The sequence below is a fragment of the Lepidothrix coronata genome, unplaced genomic scaffold (genome assembly GCF_001604755.1).
Source record: "Lepidothrix coronata isolate B3197 unplaced genomic scaffold, Lepidothrix_coronata-1.0 Scaffold119, whole genome shotgun sequence".
Taxonomy (NCBI): Eukaryota; Metazoa; Chordata; class Aves; order Passeriformes; family Pipridae; genus Lepidothrix; species Lepidothrix coronata.
Window position 1 is genome coordinate 2,660,305 of NW_016690299.1, and position 15,270 is coordinate 2,675,574.

Below are 15,270 nucleotides of genomic sequence, written 5' to 3' on the forward strand. Positions count from 1 at the left end.
CCTCTGACACCATCCTGCCCAGTGGATCTGGGCCTGCCCACACCTGTCTGTCCTGCCTTCCTCCAAAGCCAGGGCTAATTACAACTCCTTTCCAGATCAAGTAATTCCAAGGACAGGAGAGCTGATGTGCCACCCAGCTGGGCAGATGTAGTGCATCTCCTTGGCCTGTGCAGACCGAGGCCTGAGGGGCTCAAACAGGACCCTGTTTCCATGTCACAGACCACAATTCCTGCTGTTTGCTCCTCTTGGATCCAAAGCCCCCCCGTGTCACCCACTGGCACTGGTGCTGTGCCCTGAGCCTTCCCAAACTCTTCCTCGTGCAGTCACTGTGCCCACCAACATCATTAGAACAGGATCACAGAGTGGTTTGGATTGGAAGGGGCATTAAAGACCATCTTGTTCCAGCCCTGCCACAGACAGGGACACCTTCCACTACCCCAGGCTGCTCCAAGACCTGTCCAGTCTGGCCTTGAACACTTCCAAGGATGGGGCATCTGGATTCATAGAATCACTAAAGTTGGAAAAGCTCTCTAAGATCATTGAGTCTAACTGTTCCCCCAGCACTGCCAAGGCCACCACTGACCCATGTCCCCAAGTGCCACATCCACATGGCTTTTAAATCCTTCCAGGGATGGGGACTCCACCACTGCCTTGGGCAGCTGTGCCAGAGCTGGACAACCTTGGTTGTCCATGAAGAAATTTTCCCTAATATCCAGCCTAAACCTCCCCTGGCACAACTTGAGGCCATTTCATGTCATCCTGTCACTTGTTCCCCGGGAGAAGAGACTCTGCCAAGATCCCTAAACAAGAAATGAAGGACTCTTCCTAAGCAACACGGATATGCCTTCCTTAAGAGTTTGAGGGGAAAAAAAATGAGTGTGTTCTAGGTGAGGTATCACCAATATCCTCCCAGCCTCCAGGTTCCTACTGCCAGGAGCAGGAGCAGTGTAAATCCCTCAGCCCCAGGGCACTTTACCTTTCAGGTGATCGGCCACCTCGGAGTAAGAGCGCAGCACTGCCAGGGACACAGCTTCCCCTGGAACACAGGAGAGGGGACACACACCCTGAGGGACAGGCAGGTGACACACAGCCCCCCCCCTTGCTCTCTGACAATGTCACATTACGAGTCTCTGCATCCTGAGGTGCTTCAAGCTCTGACTTGAAATAATAAGGAAAATTGAACTTTATGCTTCTGGACTTCTGGGGGTTTTTTATGTTTCAGCAGACAGGCTGTCTAGGCCATCCCATGAGCCCACGATACCATAATTTCCCCTCTTGTCCTATATTTTTTCCTTATAAAATGAAGGTTAAAAACCTATGAACATGGATATCTCCTGTCCTGGAGGACATAATCACACATTAGCAGTCAACGAAAAGAACTGATTTAATCTCATTGCTAACTGTGGCGGGAGACACACAGGGCAAAATGAGCCATTTCTTTATGGTTTAAACCTGTCTCCAGGATCCTGGAAAGCATGGTGAGCGCCCCAAGGTTAGGGAAGGGTCAGCCAGACCATGTTTCATACTCACAACTGGCATAAAACAGCACCACTGTCCGGGCAGCCTCCGAGAGGGAAGAGCGGAAGGTCTCCTCCGTCAGGACAAGGACCTGCTCCAGGGGCAGCTCTCGCTTCTTGTCCCTGGAAACTGCTTCCACCACCTGGTCATCCTGGATGTCTGCAAGGGACCCACAGGTGTGCACAGGGCAGGGGGGACTGCAGCCCCCTGAGCCACCCCAGCAGCATGTTTTTGTAAGGCAGAACCTCCCAGCAGAAACGTGTGGGGAGAGGAGGGACAGACACACAGACAAACCCATCAAAATGCACATATCCCACCTCACATCACTTCTGCCCTTGGATTTGAACACTATTCTTTGAGCATGTTGGCTCCTCTGAGATCCTGCCCCAATTTTTCTTTGGAAAACACACCCAATTCTGAATGGAGAACAAAAGCATTTTCTATTACACTTTGCAGGGACCAGCGTTTTCTCCCTGGAGAGGGCAAGTCTGGAACTGCTGTTACAAAAACATGTCTCTAACCCCTTCCAAAGGGACTGGTAACTCTGAGGCCCTTCAGATGCTTGTAGAGGACACTGTTTTGGGTGCACTTTAAACCCCTCATGTCTCTGACTCTGGTGCATCCCAGCACAAGCACTCCAGTTCCTCACTCAGCACTTCAGTGACTGTTCCTCTCACGGCTGCTGACTTTTCTCCCTGGTGTTTCCCCTAAAAATTGTACTTGTCTGTCATATTTCAGTGATCTCAGAGAATGAGAGAGCCATTTTGTGGCCACAAGGATGTGACTGTGATAGTTTGTAAGTGTTCTCTGTTTTAACGTGTCTCTAGCAGATGCCGATTGCACGTCCTGTTTGATGACAATCAGCTTTTCACTGCTTAATTGCACACCTTGATTGTTATTCTCTTTTTCATCCTCATCTTCCTCTTCCTCCTCCTCTTCCTTCTCCTCATCCTCCTGGATTTGTTTGACCTTGTTCTTATCTTCCACCAGGGTTATAACTTCATCAGTGTCTTCCAAGACCAGGTATTGGATTGGCATTCCCTGCGGAAAACAGAATAAACCAGTGGGAGCAAAACATCACTTTCTGCCTATTCTGTCTGCAAATCAAACTCATGGGGCACCATCACCCAACTACTTATTTTTAGGATATGCCAACAGATCCCTAAAGCTGCCAAAACAGGGGAACACCTCATTTATGTTTCTTTAGCCCAGTTTCACCTGTGCATGAGTTTTTCTCAGTCCAGGCTGATGTCTCCTTGTGAGAAAGTAAATGTGGCTAAGTGGGATCCTGTGGTGAAAGTGAACACCAGCTCCACCTCCCAGCAACTTAACCATAGATCCAGGAGACTGGAGGAGAAATCCCAGTGGCCAAGCAGGGAAGGAGAGCATCAAAGTACAGGGTCCACTTGGATATCTCCTCATTAGGGGGGTCAGGCTGGGTCCAAGCAGCCCACCACAGCCTGGGAAACTGGCCTAAAATATCCTTTATCTCATGGAGCTCAGCCAGGAAGAGTATTCCCAAGAGTACAGGGGCTGCCAACCCATGGAAAGGAAAGAGCAAAATGTATTTCTCAGAAATGAGACCTTGTCGGCTTAAAACCAGTTCTGGCTCTGGCTCAGACAAAGGCACTGGAGAGAAAAGGGAAATTTTATCATGAACTGAGAGAAATGACAAACTGCTGGCACCTCCCTCGGGCTCTGAGAGGAGCAACACAACATGCACATCCATCACCGGGGCATGGGAAGCCCTGGGGGGATGCTCAGGTCTGATCCTGTGTCTCTGCAATCCCAAGTGTGACAGTTCAGGTAATCGAGGGCAATGTGTGCTCCCTGGAATCTGTCAGCACCCAATTCCATCTTCCCTCACAAGCTGGGTCAGGCCCCTCCAGAGTTTAGCTCATCTTGATCAACCTCATTCAACTCACACCCTGCCCTTTTCTCAGATCACTGCCAGAGGCACTTGGTTACATCAGCCCAGCACAGACCTTTGGTTGTTTGCTCTTAGTTTCACACTCATTCCCTCTCCTGTCTTTTGACACCTTTCCCAAAGGGATAAGGACCTTTAGAAGCCCAAATCTTTGGGGAATTCGAACTTGGATATAGTTCACAACCTTGTGTTGCCTTAAGGTGTAAAGGAGATGTCACCCTGTGTTTTGAGCCCAAAATAAACTCAGTATTTTATCTTTCCCATCAGGCACAATCGCTGTGCAGCACCCAACCTGGGCAATTCCAAATCACAGAATCATCATGGAATGGTTTGGGTTGGAAGGGACCTTAAAGATCATCCAGTTCCAACCCCCTGCCATGGGCAGGGACACCTTCCACCAGCCCAGGTTGCTCCAAGCCCCATCCAACTTGGCCTGGAATACTCCCGGGGATGGGACATCCACAGCTTTTTTTGGACAACCTGTTGCACACACACGTGCATCTTGTGAAAGGCTCTTCCCCTTGAGCTTCAGGGAATGCTGTCAAATAACAACAGAGCCAAGGAACACCCCAACACCTCTCCAGAGCACCGTGCCCAGGTAGGGAAATAAGAGTTGTACAGTGAAGAAATCCAGTGTCCAACCTCATCTGGTGTCTTCAGAGCGACGTTGGACCGGTGCAGAACGTTCAAATCCACGAGGTCCCTTCCAAAATACACAGTGGACATTAGATGGGGCAACATGTAAGGTCACCCCTCCTCTTTCTGCCCTTAATTGGAGAGTAAAATATAACCTTCCACCAGTGCTAAGTTTCCTTTCCAAAATCTCTCTCAGTCTGATTGTTTTTCCACTTCTAAGCCAGCAAAACCTCCAAACTAATCTGGTTCTGGACAAGTCCTTAAATGTGACATTCTCAGGATATAGCCTGGTTTTACTGCCTCCCATCCAAATTTAAGCCCACCAACTGACATCCTGGAGTAACCAAGCTTGGAGACACCACGAAAATCAAGGAGAGTCCCAAAACACTGGAGAGAAATACCTGGACAAAAGGGCAACTCCTGCTTTGCCCAAGAGCTGCCAGGCCACAAACTCTGCTGTCCTCCTGTCAGCCTCGTAGGTCTCCCTCTGGCTCAGGATGAACACCAGGGGTAGCCCGAGCTGTAAGTGGACAGTGGACACCTTCTCTGGGTCCTCAGCAACCTCTGTCTGGAGAACAGACATGGTTATATTGCAGCACAGCTCCACAATTTTTAGGTACCTCAGCTCTTCTCCTGCACAGCCCAAGCCACCAAGTGTTCCCCAGCCACAGGAATGAGGAGATCCTCAAGAAAAAGCTTCCAACCCCAATTCCAACACATGTACGGAAGCAGAACCCACACAACCCTAGTTAAGCTGTTCCAACACGTCATGACTTTCCCTGGTAAAAACCTGGGCCTTATTTTGCATATTGTTTTTTTATGCAACTCCAGATGTCAAATCCCCACTCACTTTTATTCACCTGGCATCCATTCCCCGGGGCAGTTGGAAAATCCCAGCCACAACATGCAACAGCTGGAATCCTCTCCCTTCCTGCCTTGGACAAGCTGCTTCATGACAGCATGGAGCTGCTTGAGGGCTCCATGGGCCTAATCCAGGAGACTGGCTGAAGGAGGCACTTCCCAGCTCATCTGCTCATCCTCTTGATGGGCAGAGATGACCAGTGGGAACAGGAGGCCGATAAAGTTTCTCCTGCCCCGTGGAAGGAGGAAATAGGAGGGAACCTCCTGTTCCTTGTGCTCACCAAGGCACGAAGGACTGATATCAAATTCCACAGAGTGCTGAGCTTCCCACAGGGAGCCTACAGGAGCAGCTGAGGACATTGGGACTGTCTAGTTTGGGACAGTTGCTCTCCACAGCTTCCTGAGGGGATGTTGAGGGGGAAACACTGATCTCTTCAGCACATCCAGGGATAGAACATGTGGAAATGGTTCACAGCTGCATCAGGGGAGGTTTAGACAGGACAACAGGAAGCATTTCTTTACCAAGAGCGTTGTCAAACACTGGGACAAGCTTCATATCGAGGTGGTCACTGCTTAAGACCCATTTGGAAAATGCCACCAGTAATTTACTTTAACTTTCAGCCAGCCCTGAATTGCTCAGGCAGTTGGACCAGATGCTTGTCCAAGCCTGTTACTTGCTTGGACCCAACCTGGGAGCTTTGCCATTAACTTTTTGGGGAAAGGACGGATTCTCACGCTCAGCTTTGCCCTCTGCTCTCACCCCCCTCACTCTCTCCACCCACCCCAGCTGCCCTCACACCCCCAGCCAGGCAGCTCCTCGTTCCCATCGTACCACCAAGGGAGCCCCCATGAGCTTGAGGTGCCTGTGGATGTTGAGCAGGGTCAGGGGCTGTGCCAGAGCTGTTCTCCTGCAGGGCTGTGCCGGGTCCGTGGCCCTCTGGCAGTGGCAGAACAGCAGCCAGGCAGAGGATACGTCGGGGTCATCATTGCTGTGAGGGAGAAACAAAACCCTGAGCAGGGCTGGAAAATGCCCTGACAGAAGGACCAGGTTTGCTGACATGTTTTACAGGGCAGATGATCCTCAAGTTCAGGGTTTGACAGGGTCGTGGAACAGGCTGAGAGAGCTGGAGGTGTTTTGCCTGGAGAAGAGAAGCCTCCTTAGAGCCCCTTCCAGTGCCTAAAGGGGCTCTAGAAGAGCTGGAGAGGGATGGAGTGACAGCACAAGGGGTAATGGCCTTAAATTGAAGGAGGGCAAGGTTAGATTGGATATTATGAAGAAATTCTTGGCTCTGAGGGTGGGGAGGCCCTGGCACAGGTTGTCCAGAGAAGCTGTGTCTGCCCCTGGATCCCTGGAAGTGTCCAAGGCCAGGTTGGATAGGGCTTGGAGCAACCTGGGCTAGTGGAAGGTGTCCCTGCCCATGGCAGGGGGGTAGAAAGAGGATCCCTTCCAACCTAAACCATTCTGTGATTCTATAATTCTATGACCTCCTCAAGAGTCTTACTAATGACACGTACAGCCACGTCCAGGTGCCTTTTGGAACTGTGCTGACCCTCACTCACCAAGTGCTCCCAAAAGATCCCAATCCCAAAATAACTGACCCAGCTTGAGAAGGATACTAATAAAGCTTTTCTCGGTGGGAACAGCCTTGCCAGTGCAATGGAGACCCTGGCAGGAGGAGAAGAGCTGAAATCTACAGCTTTGCTCATGTCTTTCACCAAACTGGTGACATCTCACAGGCTGTACAAAGAATATTCCACCTTTTGAACAGTACTGTTTCGGGCTGTGCCAAAGGAAGCAGTGAGATCAAATTCCCTGGATGGCTCCCTGCTTAGTTGTTCCTGCTCTGACACCATCACTGGTGTTGGCTGGTGGGTTAACTTTGGGATGTCAGGTGTCTTTTCCTATGCAAACATTCCCCACCTTAAAACAGGGATCACCGTGTTTGCAAAGGGATGTAATATCGGGAAGATCTTAAGGGATTTAACATATGGAAGAGCAGAGGGCAGTATTAAGCCCCCAGATCCTGCTGCCCTGACTGCTGAAAGCTGTTCCTGTTGGCAAAGTTCCCACCATTCCAGCAGCTCAGGATGTGGCCGCTGGTGCCCTCGCTGCTTTAAGAATTAAGCCAATTCCTGTCAAATGACAACCGTGCCATCTAGTGGCAGCCACAGCACCCTGTCCCTAATATCCTACAAGGATGGGATGGCACCTCGGGAAGGACCACTCTGGTGCCTGCCCTGGTGCCACCTGTGACAAAATCCCAGGTAAATCGATATAGAATTATTAAACTTGGAAAAGCCCTCCAAGACCATCGAGTCCAACCGTTCCCTCAGCACTGCCAAGGCCACCACTGACCCATGGCCACGAGTGCCACATCCACAGGGCTTTGAAATCCTTTCAAGGATAGGGACTCCACCACAGCCCTGGGCAGCTGTGCCAGGGCTGGGCAACCCTTTCCATGAAGGAATTTTTCCCTAATATCCAATCTAAACCTCCCCTGGCACAGCTGGAGGCTGTTTCCTCTCATCCTGTCCCTTGTTCCCTGGGAGCAGAGCCTGACGCCCCCCCGGATCCCCCCTCCTGTCAGGGAGTTGCAGAACCAGAAGGTCCCCCCTGAGCCTCCTTTCCTCCAGGCTGAGCCCCCCCAGCTCCCTCAGCCGCTCCTGCTGCTCCAGACCCTTCCCCAGCTCCGTTCCCTTCTCTGGACACACTCCGGCCCCTCAATGTCTTTCTATCATGAGAGACCCAAACCAGCACAGCTACTCCAAGACCAGGAACACAAGCAGGAGCTGCTTTTGGAAAAAAACAGATCTGACTGTCCACCCTTGGCATCCTAATACCACCCCAGATTTGACCTGGGAATCTGAGAAGCCAGGAGTGCAGCAAACCTTTGCAGGGAAGCAGCTCTCCATGGTGGGGGGTGTGTTTGGACATACCCAGTGGCTTTCAGCAGTGCTGCCTCCGTGGTCAGAACAAACTGGTGGATGGTCCCATAGACAAAAGCCGCCTCCATCACAGCTCTGTGCTCTGGAAAGGGAAAGGCAAGATGAGCTCATTTCTGCTCCCTCCAGATCTCCTGGTTCATCCTTCCCAGGCATAAATATCAATTCCCAGGCATTTAGAAGCTCTCTGCACAAAGCCACAGCTGTCTGAAGACACACTGTGAAGGGAAGGGAGCAATCACATTCCTGATCCCCAGCAAACACACAGGTGGTGTTTGTGAATCCATTCCACTGCAGAACCAGAGAGCTGGATTTATTTATTTTGAAGACGGCAACTTTCTTTCCCTCTCCAAGTCTCTGAAAGTTTATGCTCTCAGCAAAACCCTTCTGGTGCAACTCATCCCTTTGGAAACACAGCAAGACGTACGGAAGTGGAGAACTTGTGGCTGGGTGGCCCTTTCAGGTTTCCATTTGCAGCATTTTGGGTCAGAAACTCAGCCCCCATGCACCTCAGTCAAAAAAGGCTCTGGCAGGAGAGCAAAGATGGAAAGCTGAGTGTCAGTACCTGCTGTCCCAGTAGCTGGTACGTAGGCAAAGACCATGTTCGACTTCCCTTTCAACACATTCTCAATGTTCTGAAGGTCTGCCAGCGTTTCAACATATTTGACTTCATTAAAGAGCAGGGCACTGAGGAGGCAGAAAAGAAAAAATCTCATTGACAACTGTTTGAAGAGTAAATTTGCAGCCACAGAACCATGATGGGAAAAAAAAAAAAAAAGGTAAAATTCCAGCTTCTTGCTGGCAGATTGAAGATTCACAGCCAAACAGGGCTGCCCAGATGTGTGCTGGTGATTCACGTGAAGGAGGAAGATTTAACAGGGTCAAACCACATCAAAGAGAGAAGCAAAGCCAAACCTTCTGCTTGGCTGAGCGCAGCCTCTGGAATACTTGGGGTTGGTATGTAGGTAAAATGTCCTATCAGCAAATGGGAGTGGGATGTGAAGGGTTTCACAGGGATGGATGTGGTCTGTACTTACAACAAAACGTTGGCGACGATGGAGTTCACATCAAACAGGGCATCGGTGGGGAACTCTCGGATCAGGATGTTTCCTCTGGGGAGGGAAGAAAGAACCACCACAGGAACTGTGAGAGATTCATTCCACTTGGCATAAGGGAGCCTGGGAATTCTTTGAAGCCAAGACAGGCACAGAAGGATAGGGAGGACGATGGAGAAATGACAAAACATGGCTCAAGATGCCTTTGACTCAAGCTGGGAATTGTTCAAGCCCACGTACCATCAGTTGAGCAGGATTCTGCTGCACTCGGGGACATGGGTCAGTGGTGGGCTTGGAGTGCTGAGGGAATGGTGGGACTTGATGGTCTTAAAGGTCTTTTGCAACCTAAATGATTCCGTGATTGTAAGTATAACAGTCAGTGAGAACTGAGATGATACAGGAGCCTCCAGAGACCCAGGGCTAAACCTTCCCACCCAGGGCAGAGGAGTCACCCACACCAACAGGAAGAGCACCAAGGAGTGTTTCCTTCCAGGACGAGACCCAAAACCTCGTGGTCTGAGTGTTACTCCTGGGGGACTTGGTGGTAGGAGGCCACAGGGACAGGAGAACACTGATGGAGGACTTCTCTTGTGGCTTCATCCCACAGCTCATCCCTCTGCTGCTCCAAGGAACATGGGCAGGATGGGAGGTTTCACACTGAGGACAAAGCATCTGCTTTGCCTGTGTTGGACCTTTTGGGGGCACTTTTTGCTAAACTCTGTAGGTCACTGCTGTGCTCATGGCTCCTCTCTCCCTCCACAGACATCTCTGACCTCTGGCAGTCTTTCCTTCCAACATTTGCACTAGAAAGGAATCCCAGTGCAGTGCCCAGAAATCCCCCTCACCTGAACAGGTAGGCTTTCCTCAAGGCATTTTCTTTTCCACAATATCTTGAGACATCCTCTTTGGGACAATTAACCTAGACAGCAAAGGCATGTCATTAGACATTCAGCCCCTACACACATAGAGAACTACAGCTTTCTTCAATTCAAGAGTGCAAACACAGCCTTTCCAAGACTGCTAGGAGAGAAAATTCAATAAAAGGGAGTCCAGAGATGAAGACTGGAGTTTGTACTTCAGTTCTCCAGCTCAGCCTGCTAATTTGGGTCGGATGGGATCAAGAGATGCCATGATCTGCCCAGAATATTCAGGCGACAGATTACTGCTTGCTTATTAAACTTGGTCTGTAGCTGTAAATTAAATATATATATATAAATATACATATATATATAAGCACTTCTTATAGTCTAAATATACTTAACTGAAATTTTAATTTCCTCATCTAAATCTGCATAAAGTTTCAGATAAAAACTCTTTCATATGAAATATTTATAGCACCAAGCTGAAAAGAAGTGAATCAACTCCATCCATCGTGGAAATCAGAACAGGTTCCCCGGAGAAGCTGTGGATGCCCCTGGATCCCTGGAAGTGTTCAAGACCAGGTTGGACAGGGCTTGAAGCAACCTGGTCTAGTGGAAGGTGTCCCTGCCCACAGCAGGAGGATGGAAGATGGTCTTTAAGGTCCCTCCCAACCATGATTGGTGGTTCCATGATCCTATGAAAAATGTGCTCACCCCTTCCCTACCCATCTCCTCTCAGATCCTCCTCCCTCCATCCTGCCCAGCAGTTTCCCTCTGTGCCCCTTTACCTTCACCACAGAAATGCCATAGTCCTGGAGGGCCTCGGCCGAGCTCTCAATCTGCTCCAGGAAGGGCTGGGCACCAGGAGAGACTGAAACACAACAAACCCTCTGTAAGTTCTCAGGAGCATCCTCTGGCCACACACTGAGACCTGGGAGCTGTGCTGGTGCCTCATCCCACACCGGTGCCTTTGGGAATCACACCCGGGGATCACGAAATGGCAGAACAACAAAACAAGGCCAAGGATCCCCTCCTAATCCATGTTCTAATCCTTAGTTCTCCTGCACCCTTTCCCTGGCAGGTACCATGGAAGAGAAACTCAGCCCCTTTGAGGGGAGAGTTCCTTAGGAGACTGGATTTCTGTTCCATGGTACCTACAGAAAACATTCCAGAAAATTAATGAAGAGGTTTGCAAGGGTGTTCCTGGGGACACAGCCAGGAAAGAACCCATCCCAAGAGGTCTCTGTCTGTCTGAGCACTTGGAGACGCACAAACACTGAGCTCGACCAGCTCCCTCTGGGGATAAAAATCTCAAGAATTGCCTCTTCATTGAGGAGGACCACAAGCTGATTGGAGGGATGGAGCACCTCTCCCTGAGGAAAGGTCCAGAGAATTGAGATTGTTCAGCCTGGAAAAGAGAAGGCTCTGGGGTGACCTAACTGGGGCCTTCCAGTACCTGAAGGAGATACAAGAAAGGTGGAGAGAGACTATTTACAAGGGCCTGGAGTGACAGGACAAGGGGGAATGGATTCAAACTGCCAGAGGGCAGGGTTAGATGGGATATTGGGAAGGAATCCTTCCCTGTGAGGGTGGGGAGGCCCTGGCACAGGTTGCCCACAGAGAAGCTGTGGCTGCCCCATCCCTGGAAGTGTCCAAGGCCAGGTTGGACAGGGCTTGGAGCAACCTGGGCTAGTGGAAGGTGTCCACTAGCCACAACCTGGGCTAGTGGAAGGGGGTTGGAACTGGATGAGCTTTAAGGTCCCTTCCATGATTCTGGGATTGTTCCACTTTCATCCAAGCCTTCCTGAGCCCCAGGCTGATGTCAGTGCCCACCATTAAACACTTACCATGAGGGGTGAAAAAGGCCAGGGATGCTCGTCCAGCTTCCAAGCCACTGAAGTAGCGCTGGGGGCTCGGCTCCTGCCGCAGCCCCGCGATTCCCGGCCTTGGGATGGAGGAAGCACAGAAGAGCAAGAAAACAAAGGAAGAAACCCATCTGTCCCCTTGGGCTGACATGGCTGTTGTCAGCTACAGGTACAGGAGAGTCACAACTGGGGAAAAAATAAAAAAAATATATATATTATACTTACACACAAACATATATGTGAGTGTTTGTTCAGGCAGGTGCAGCAAAACCATAATTTCCAATTGTGGAAATTATTAATGTGACACAAACATCTCAGGGACATCATTATTTAGTCACTCCAACACCACTCAGACAACTGCAAAGAGGACAGCAAAGGCCATTCTCTTACTTCTGAGTGGTACCTTCAAGCACACAGAGCCTCAGTGCTGTCCCTTTAAGGCTGGGTTTTGTCCCTCCTTTTTATTTTTTTTCGAGTCAAACAAAAATCAAATGTACAGGCAGAAAGCAGTGACAGTGTCACACACAAACCCCCACCCAAACTGCTTCAGTTCTTGCTAAAGAGCTTTGAGGATGCCAACAGCATCTGTGTGCCACTGAAAGGTGTCTGCAGAGGGAGGGGGCAGGTTGAGGTTGACAAAAATCAAACGGCCAGTTGAGATTCAAGTATCAGACCTTCTGTTTCTGTGCAAAATACAAATGTGCACATTCTGCCCCCTGTTTATGGTCAGAATGAAGAGGAATTTTGCAGGTATATTTATGAAGACTCTGTAGCTGAAGTCCTTAACATGAGGATGCAGTGCTGGTGCTTCAAGAACGCATGCTCTGGTTTATTTTTTATAGAATAACTGATTTCTCTCTTGTATTTATAAGGATTTACGTAACTTAAATGGATGCTATTTTTAAAATTACTGCTGTTTTCTTCTTTACTCTGTGAGCAGAAGTCCTGATACAATTTAACCTCTCTAGGATTAACAAAGGCAGCAGATTACCCTTGACCTAATCTACATGTAGCAATAAAATCAGACAAGAATTCTGCAATATCTTTTCTGCTCCTGGCTGCTGGTTTTGCCACTTCCTAGTAGCCACTTTTACTTTCAGGGAGAATCACAGAATGTTAAGGCTTGGAAGGGACCTTAAAGATCATCCATCCCAAACCCCAGTGCGTGTATTAGGTCTGAATTTTCCTGAACAAACTGATTTTGGTGGAAGGTGTCCCTGCCCATGGCAGGGGGCTGGAACAAGATGAGTTTTAAGGTCATTTCCAACACAAACTATTCTAGGATTCCATGAAAAATGTGTGCTCAGCCCTTCCTTACCCATGTCCTTTCACCTCCTCATTTCTCCATCCTGCCCTGCAGGTTCCCTCTGTTCCTCATCAATCCAGACCTGAATATTCAGCTTTGAAGCCATTTCCTCTGTCACACCTCTTTTCCATCAACAGAAAATTAACACCATAGGGCTGAAAACAGACCACTGACACTTGCAGGATTGCCAGAGATGTGTGAAAATACCACGGATGTGTGAACCAGCTTTGTGTCACTGCTGGGAAACCTTAAGCCCATGGACCAGGGGCAGCACAGCACAGATGGAATGCAAGGCCTGGTTCACGTTTCCACTGTCGTCATTCCAAGACAGTGCCAGGCAAGTTGGTCAAGGTCACTGTAGGTGACTTAAAGTGAAAGCAAATACACCAGAGACATTCAGCACAAACTCTTGTGTGGGCACAAATTGCTTGTGCCACATCAGTTGCTTGGGAATCCTGCACCGGGAAACCATGGACTGTGATCCCTGAAAAACCTCTGTGATCCCACCTGCTTTCCTGACACTTTCATCACACAGACACCAGCTGCCAGTATTTATTACTGAGGAAGCTGAGGGTGATGTGGGGTGGGTTTTGAGCCTGCCATGACAAGGAAGAACCACTGTTCTACTGGAATTACAGATTGCCAGGCCAGCTGGGTACCATCTCCATCATCCATGGGCTTCCCTGAACTCTCCCTGGTGGAGAAACACCATCAGCCTGGACTTTACTGCCAGTGATATAAAATCTACATTTCATGTCCTGTCCAAATATCAGCACAGAACTACAAAACAGTTTGGGTCGGAAGGGACCTCAAAGACCATGTTATTCCAATGGACAGGGACACCTTTCCACCACACCAGGTTGCTCCAAGCCCCATCCAACCCGGCCTGGAACACTTCCAGGGATGGGGCAGCTTCTCTGGGCAACCTGTGCCAATGTCTCACCATAAATATGTTACACTGCTGCTTCCTCTTTTTATCCCACAGCAGCAGCGTCTCCCAGCCTGCAGAGCCCTCAGCTGGCAAGTTTTATCACCCCCCCCAGGTAAATGCTCCTAAACCAGGAGCATGTAGGATGCTCCTGACTGGAGTCACTTCAAGCTCCCCTGTGATGATCGACCCAGACCAGGCCTCTCGTTGCAGCAGCACATTCCCCCCACTCCCAGCTGGCACAGGTTTTTGGCAGGATTCTCGCCTGCCTCCCATGCCCTTCTGGCAGAGCTTAACCAGTGTCCTGCCTTCCCAGATCTCCTGGCAGGGAACACACAAAACAGACCCCAAATCCACGTGGAGTTGACTCAATCCCTTTGCTACAGCAGGCTGGACAGGCTGAAGCCCTCTCTCCAGCACGGCTGCACGTCCCAGCTCCAATATTCCTCCTGCAGCTGCTGCTGCACAAGGCAAGGGAGAGCAGAACACCAACAGGGCACACAAGTTTCCTTCAGGTGATCCAGAACAAACCTGGAATCGTTAAGGTTGTAAAAGCCCTCCAAGATCATGGAGTCCAACTCTTCTCCCAGCACTGCCAAGGCCACCACTGACCTATGTCCCCAAGTGCCACATCCACATGGCTTTGAAATCCCTCCAGGGATGGGGACTCCACCACTGCCCTGGGCAGCTGTACCAGGGCTGGACAACCCTTTCCATGAACAATTTTCCAAAATAGCCAAACTAAACCTCCTCTGTCCTGATCCTTGTTCCCTGGCAGCAGAGCCTGACCCCCCTGGCTCCACCCTCCTGTCAGGGAGTGGCAGAGCCAGAAAGTACCCCCTGAGCCTCCTTTTCTCCAGGCTGAGCCCCCACAGCTCCCTCAGAAAAGCCACTCCTCAGAAAAGCTCCCTGAAANCGTGGCATCAGCATCTCCCAGCCTGCAGAGCCCTCAGCTGGCAAGTTTATTTCCCTAGGAAGATGCTCCTTAACCAGGAGCATTTAGGATGCTCCTGAATGGAGTCACTTCAAGCTCCCCTGTGATGATCGACCCAGACCAGGCCTCTCGTTGCAGCAGCACATTCCCCCCACTCCCAGCTGGCACAGGTTTTTGGCAGGATTCTTGTCTGCTTTCCATGCTCTTCTGGCAGAGCTTAACCAGTGTGCTGCCTTCCCAGATCTCCTGGCAGGGAGCACACAAAACAGACCCCAAATCCACATGGAGCTGACTCAAACCCTTCACTACAGCAGGCTGGACAGGCTGAAGCCCTCTCTCCAGCACAGCTGCATGTCCCAGCTCCAATATTCCTCCTGTAGCTGCTGCTGCACAAGGCAAGGGAGAGCAGAACACCAACAGGGCACACAGGTTTCCTT

At 50.1% G+C, this 15,270-nt stretch overlaps 1 protein-coding gene across 1 annotated transcript in view; it reads right to left on the reverse strand.

Annotated features, from left to right (window-relative positions):
• TXNDC16 (thioredoxin domain containing 16) overlaps positions 1 to 13,083 on the reverse strand; it is a 35,307-nt gene extending 22,224 nt beyond the window's left edge. The window contains exons 1-13 of the mRNA XM_017825528.1: positions 12,984 to 13,083; positions 11,648 to 11,851; positions 10,589 to 10,671; positions 9,786 to 9,859; positions 8,923 to 8,997; positions 8,451 to 8,572; positions 7,880 to 7,970; positions 5,775 to 5,931; positions 4,483 to 4,649; positions 4,088 to 4,148; positions 2,406 to 2,559; positions 1,531 to 1,677; positions 977 to 1,036 (exon numbers count right to left, since the gene is read on the reverse strand). Of these exons, the coding sequence (XP_017681017.1) occupies positions 977 to 1,036; positions 1,531 to 1,677; positions 2,406 to 2,559; positions 4,088 to 4,148; positions 4,483 to 4,649; positions 5,775 to 5,931; positions 7,880 to 7,970; positions 8,451 to 8,572; positions 8,923 to 8,997; positions 9,786 to 9,859; positions 10,589 to 10,671; positions 11,648 to 11,816 (1,360 nt within the window). The 5' untranslated portion in view covers positions 11,817 to 11,851; positions 12,984 to 13,083. The remainder of the gene's footprint in view (positions 1 to 976; positions 1,037 to 1,530; positions 1,678 to 2,405; positions 2,560 to 4,087; positions 4,149 to 4,482; positions 4,650 to 5,774; positions 5,932 to 7,879; positions 7,971 to 8,450; positions 8,573 to 8,922; positions 8,998 to 9,785; positions 9,860 to 10,588; positions 10,672 to 11,647; positions 11,852 to 12,983) is intronic.
• Between the last annotated feature and the right edge of the window lie 2,187 nt (positions 13,084 to 15,270).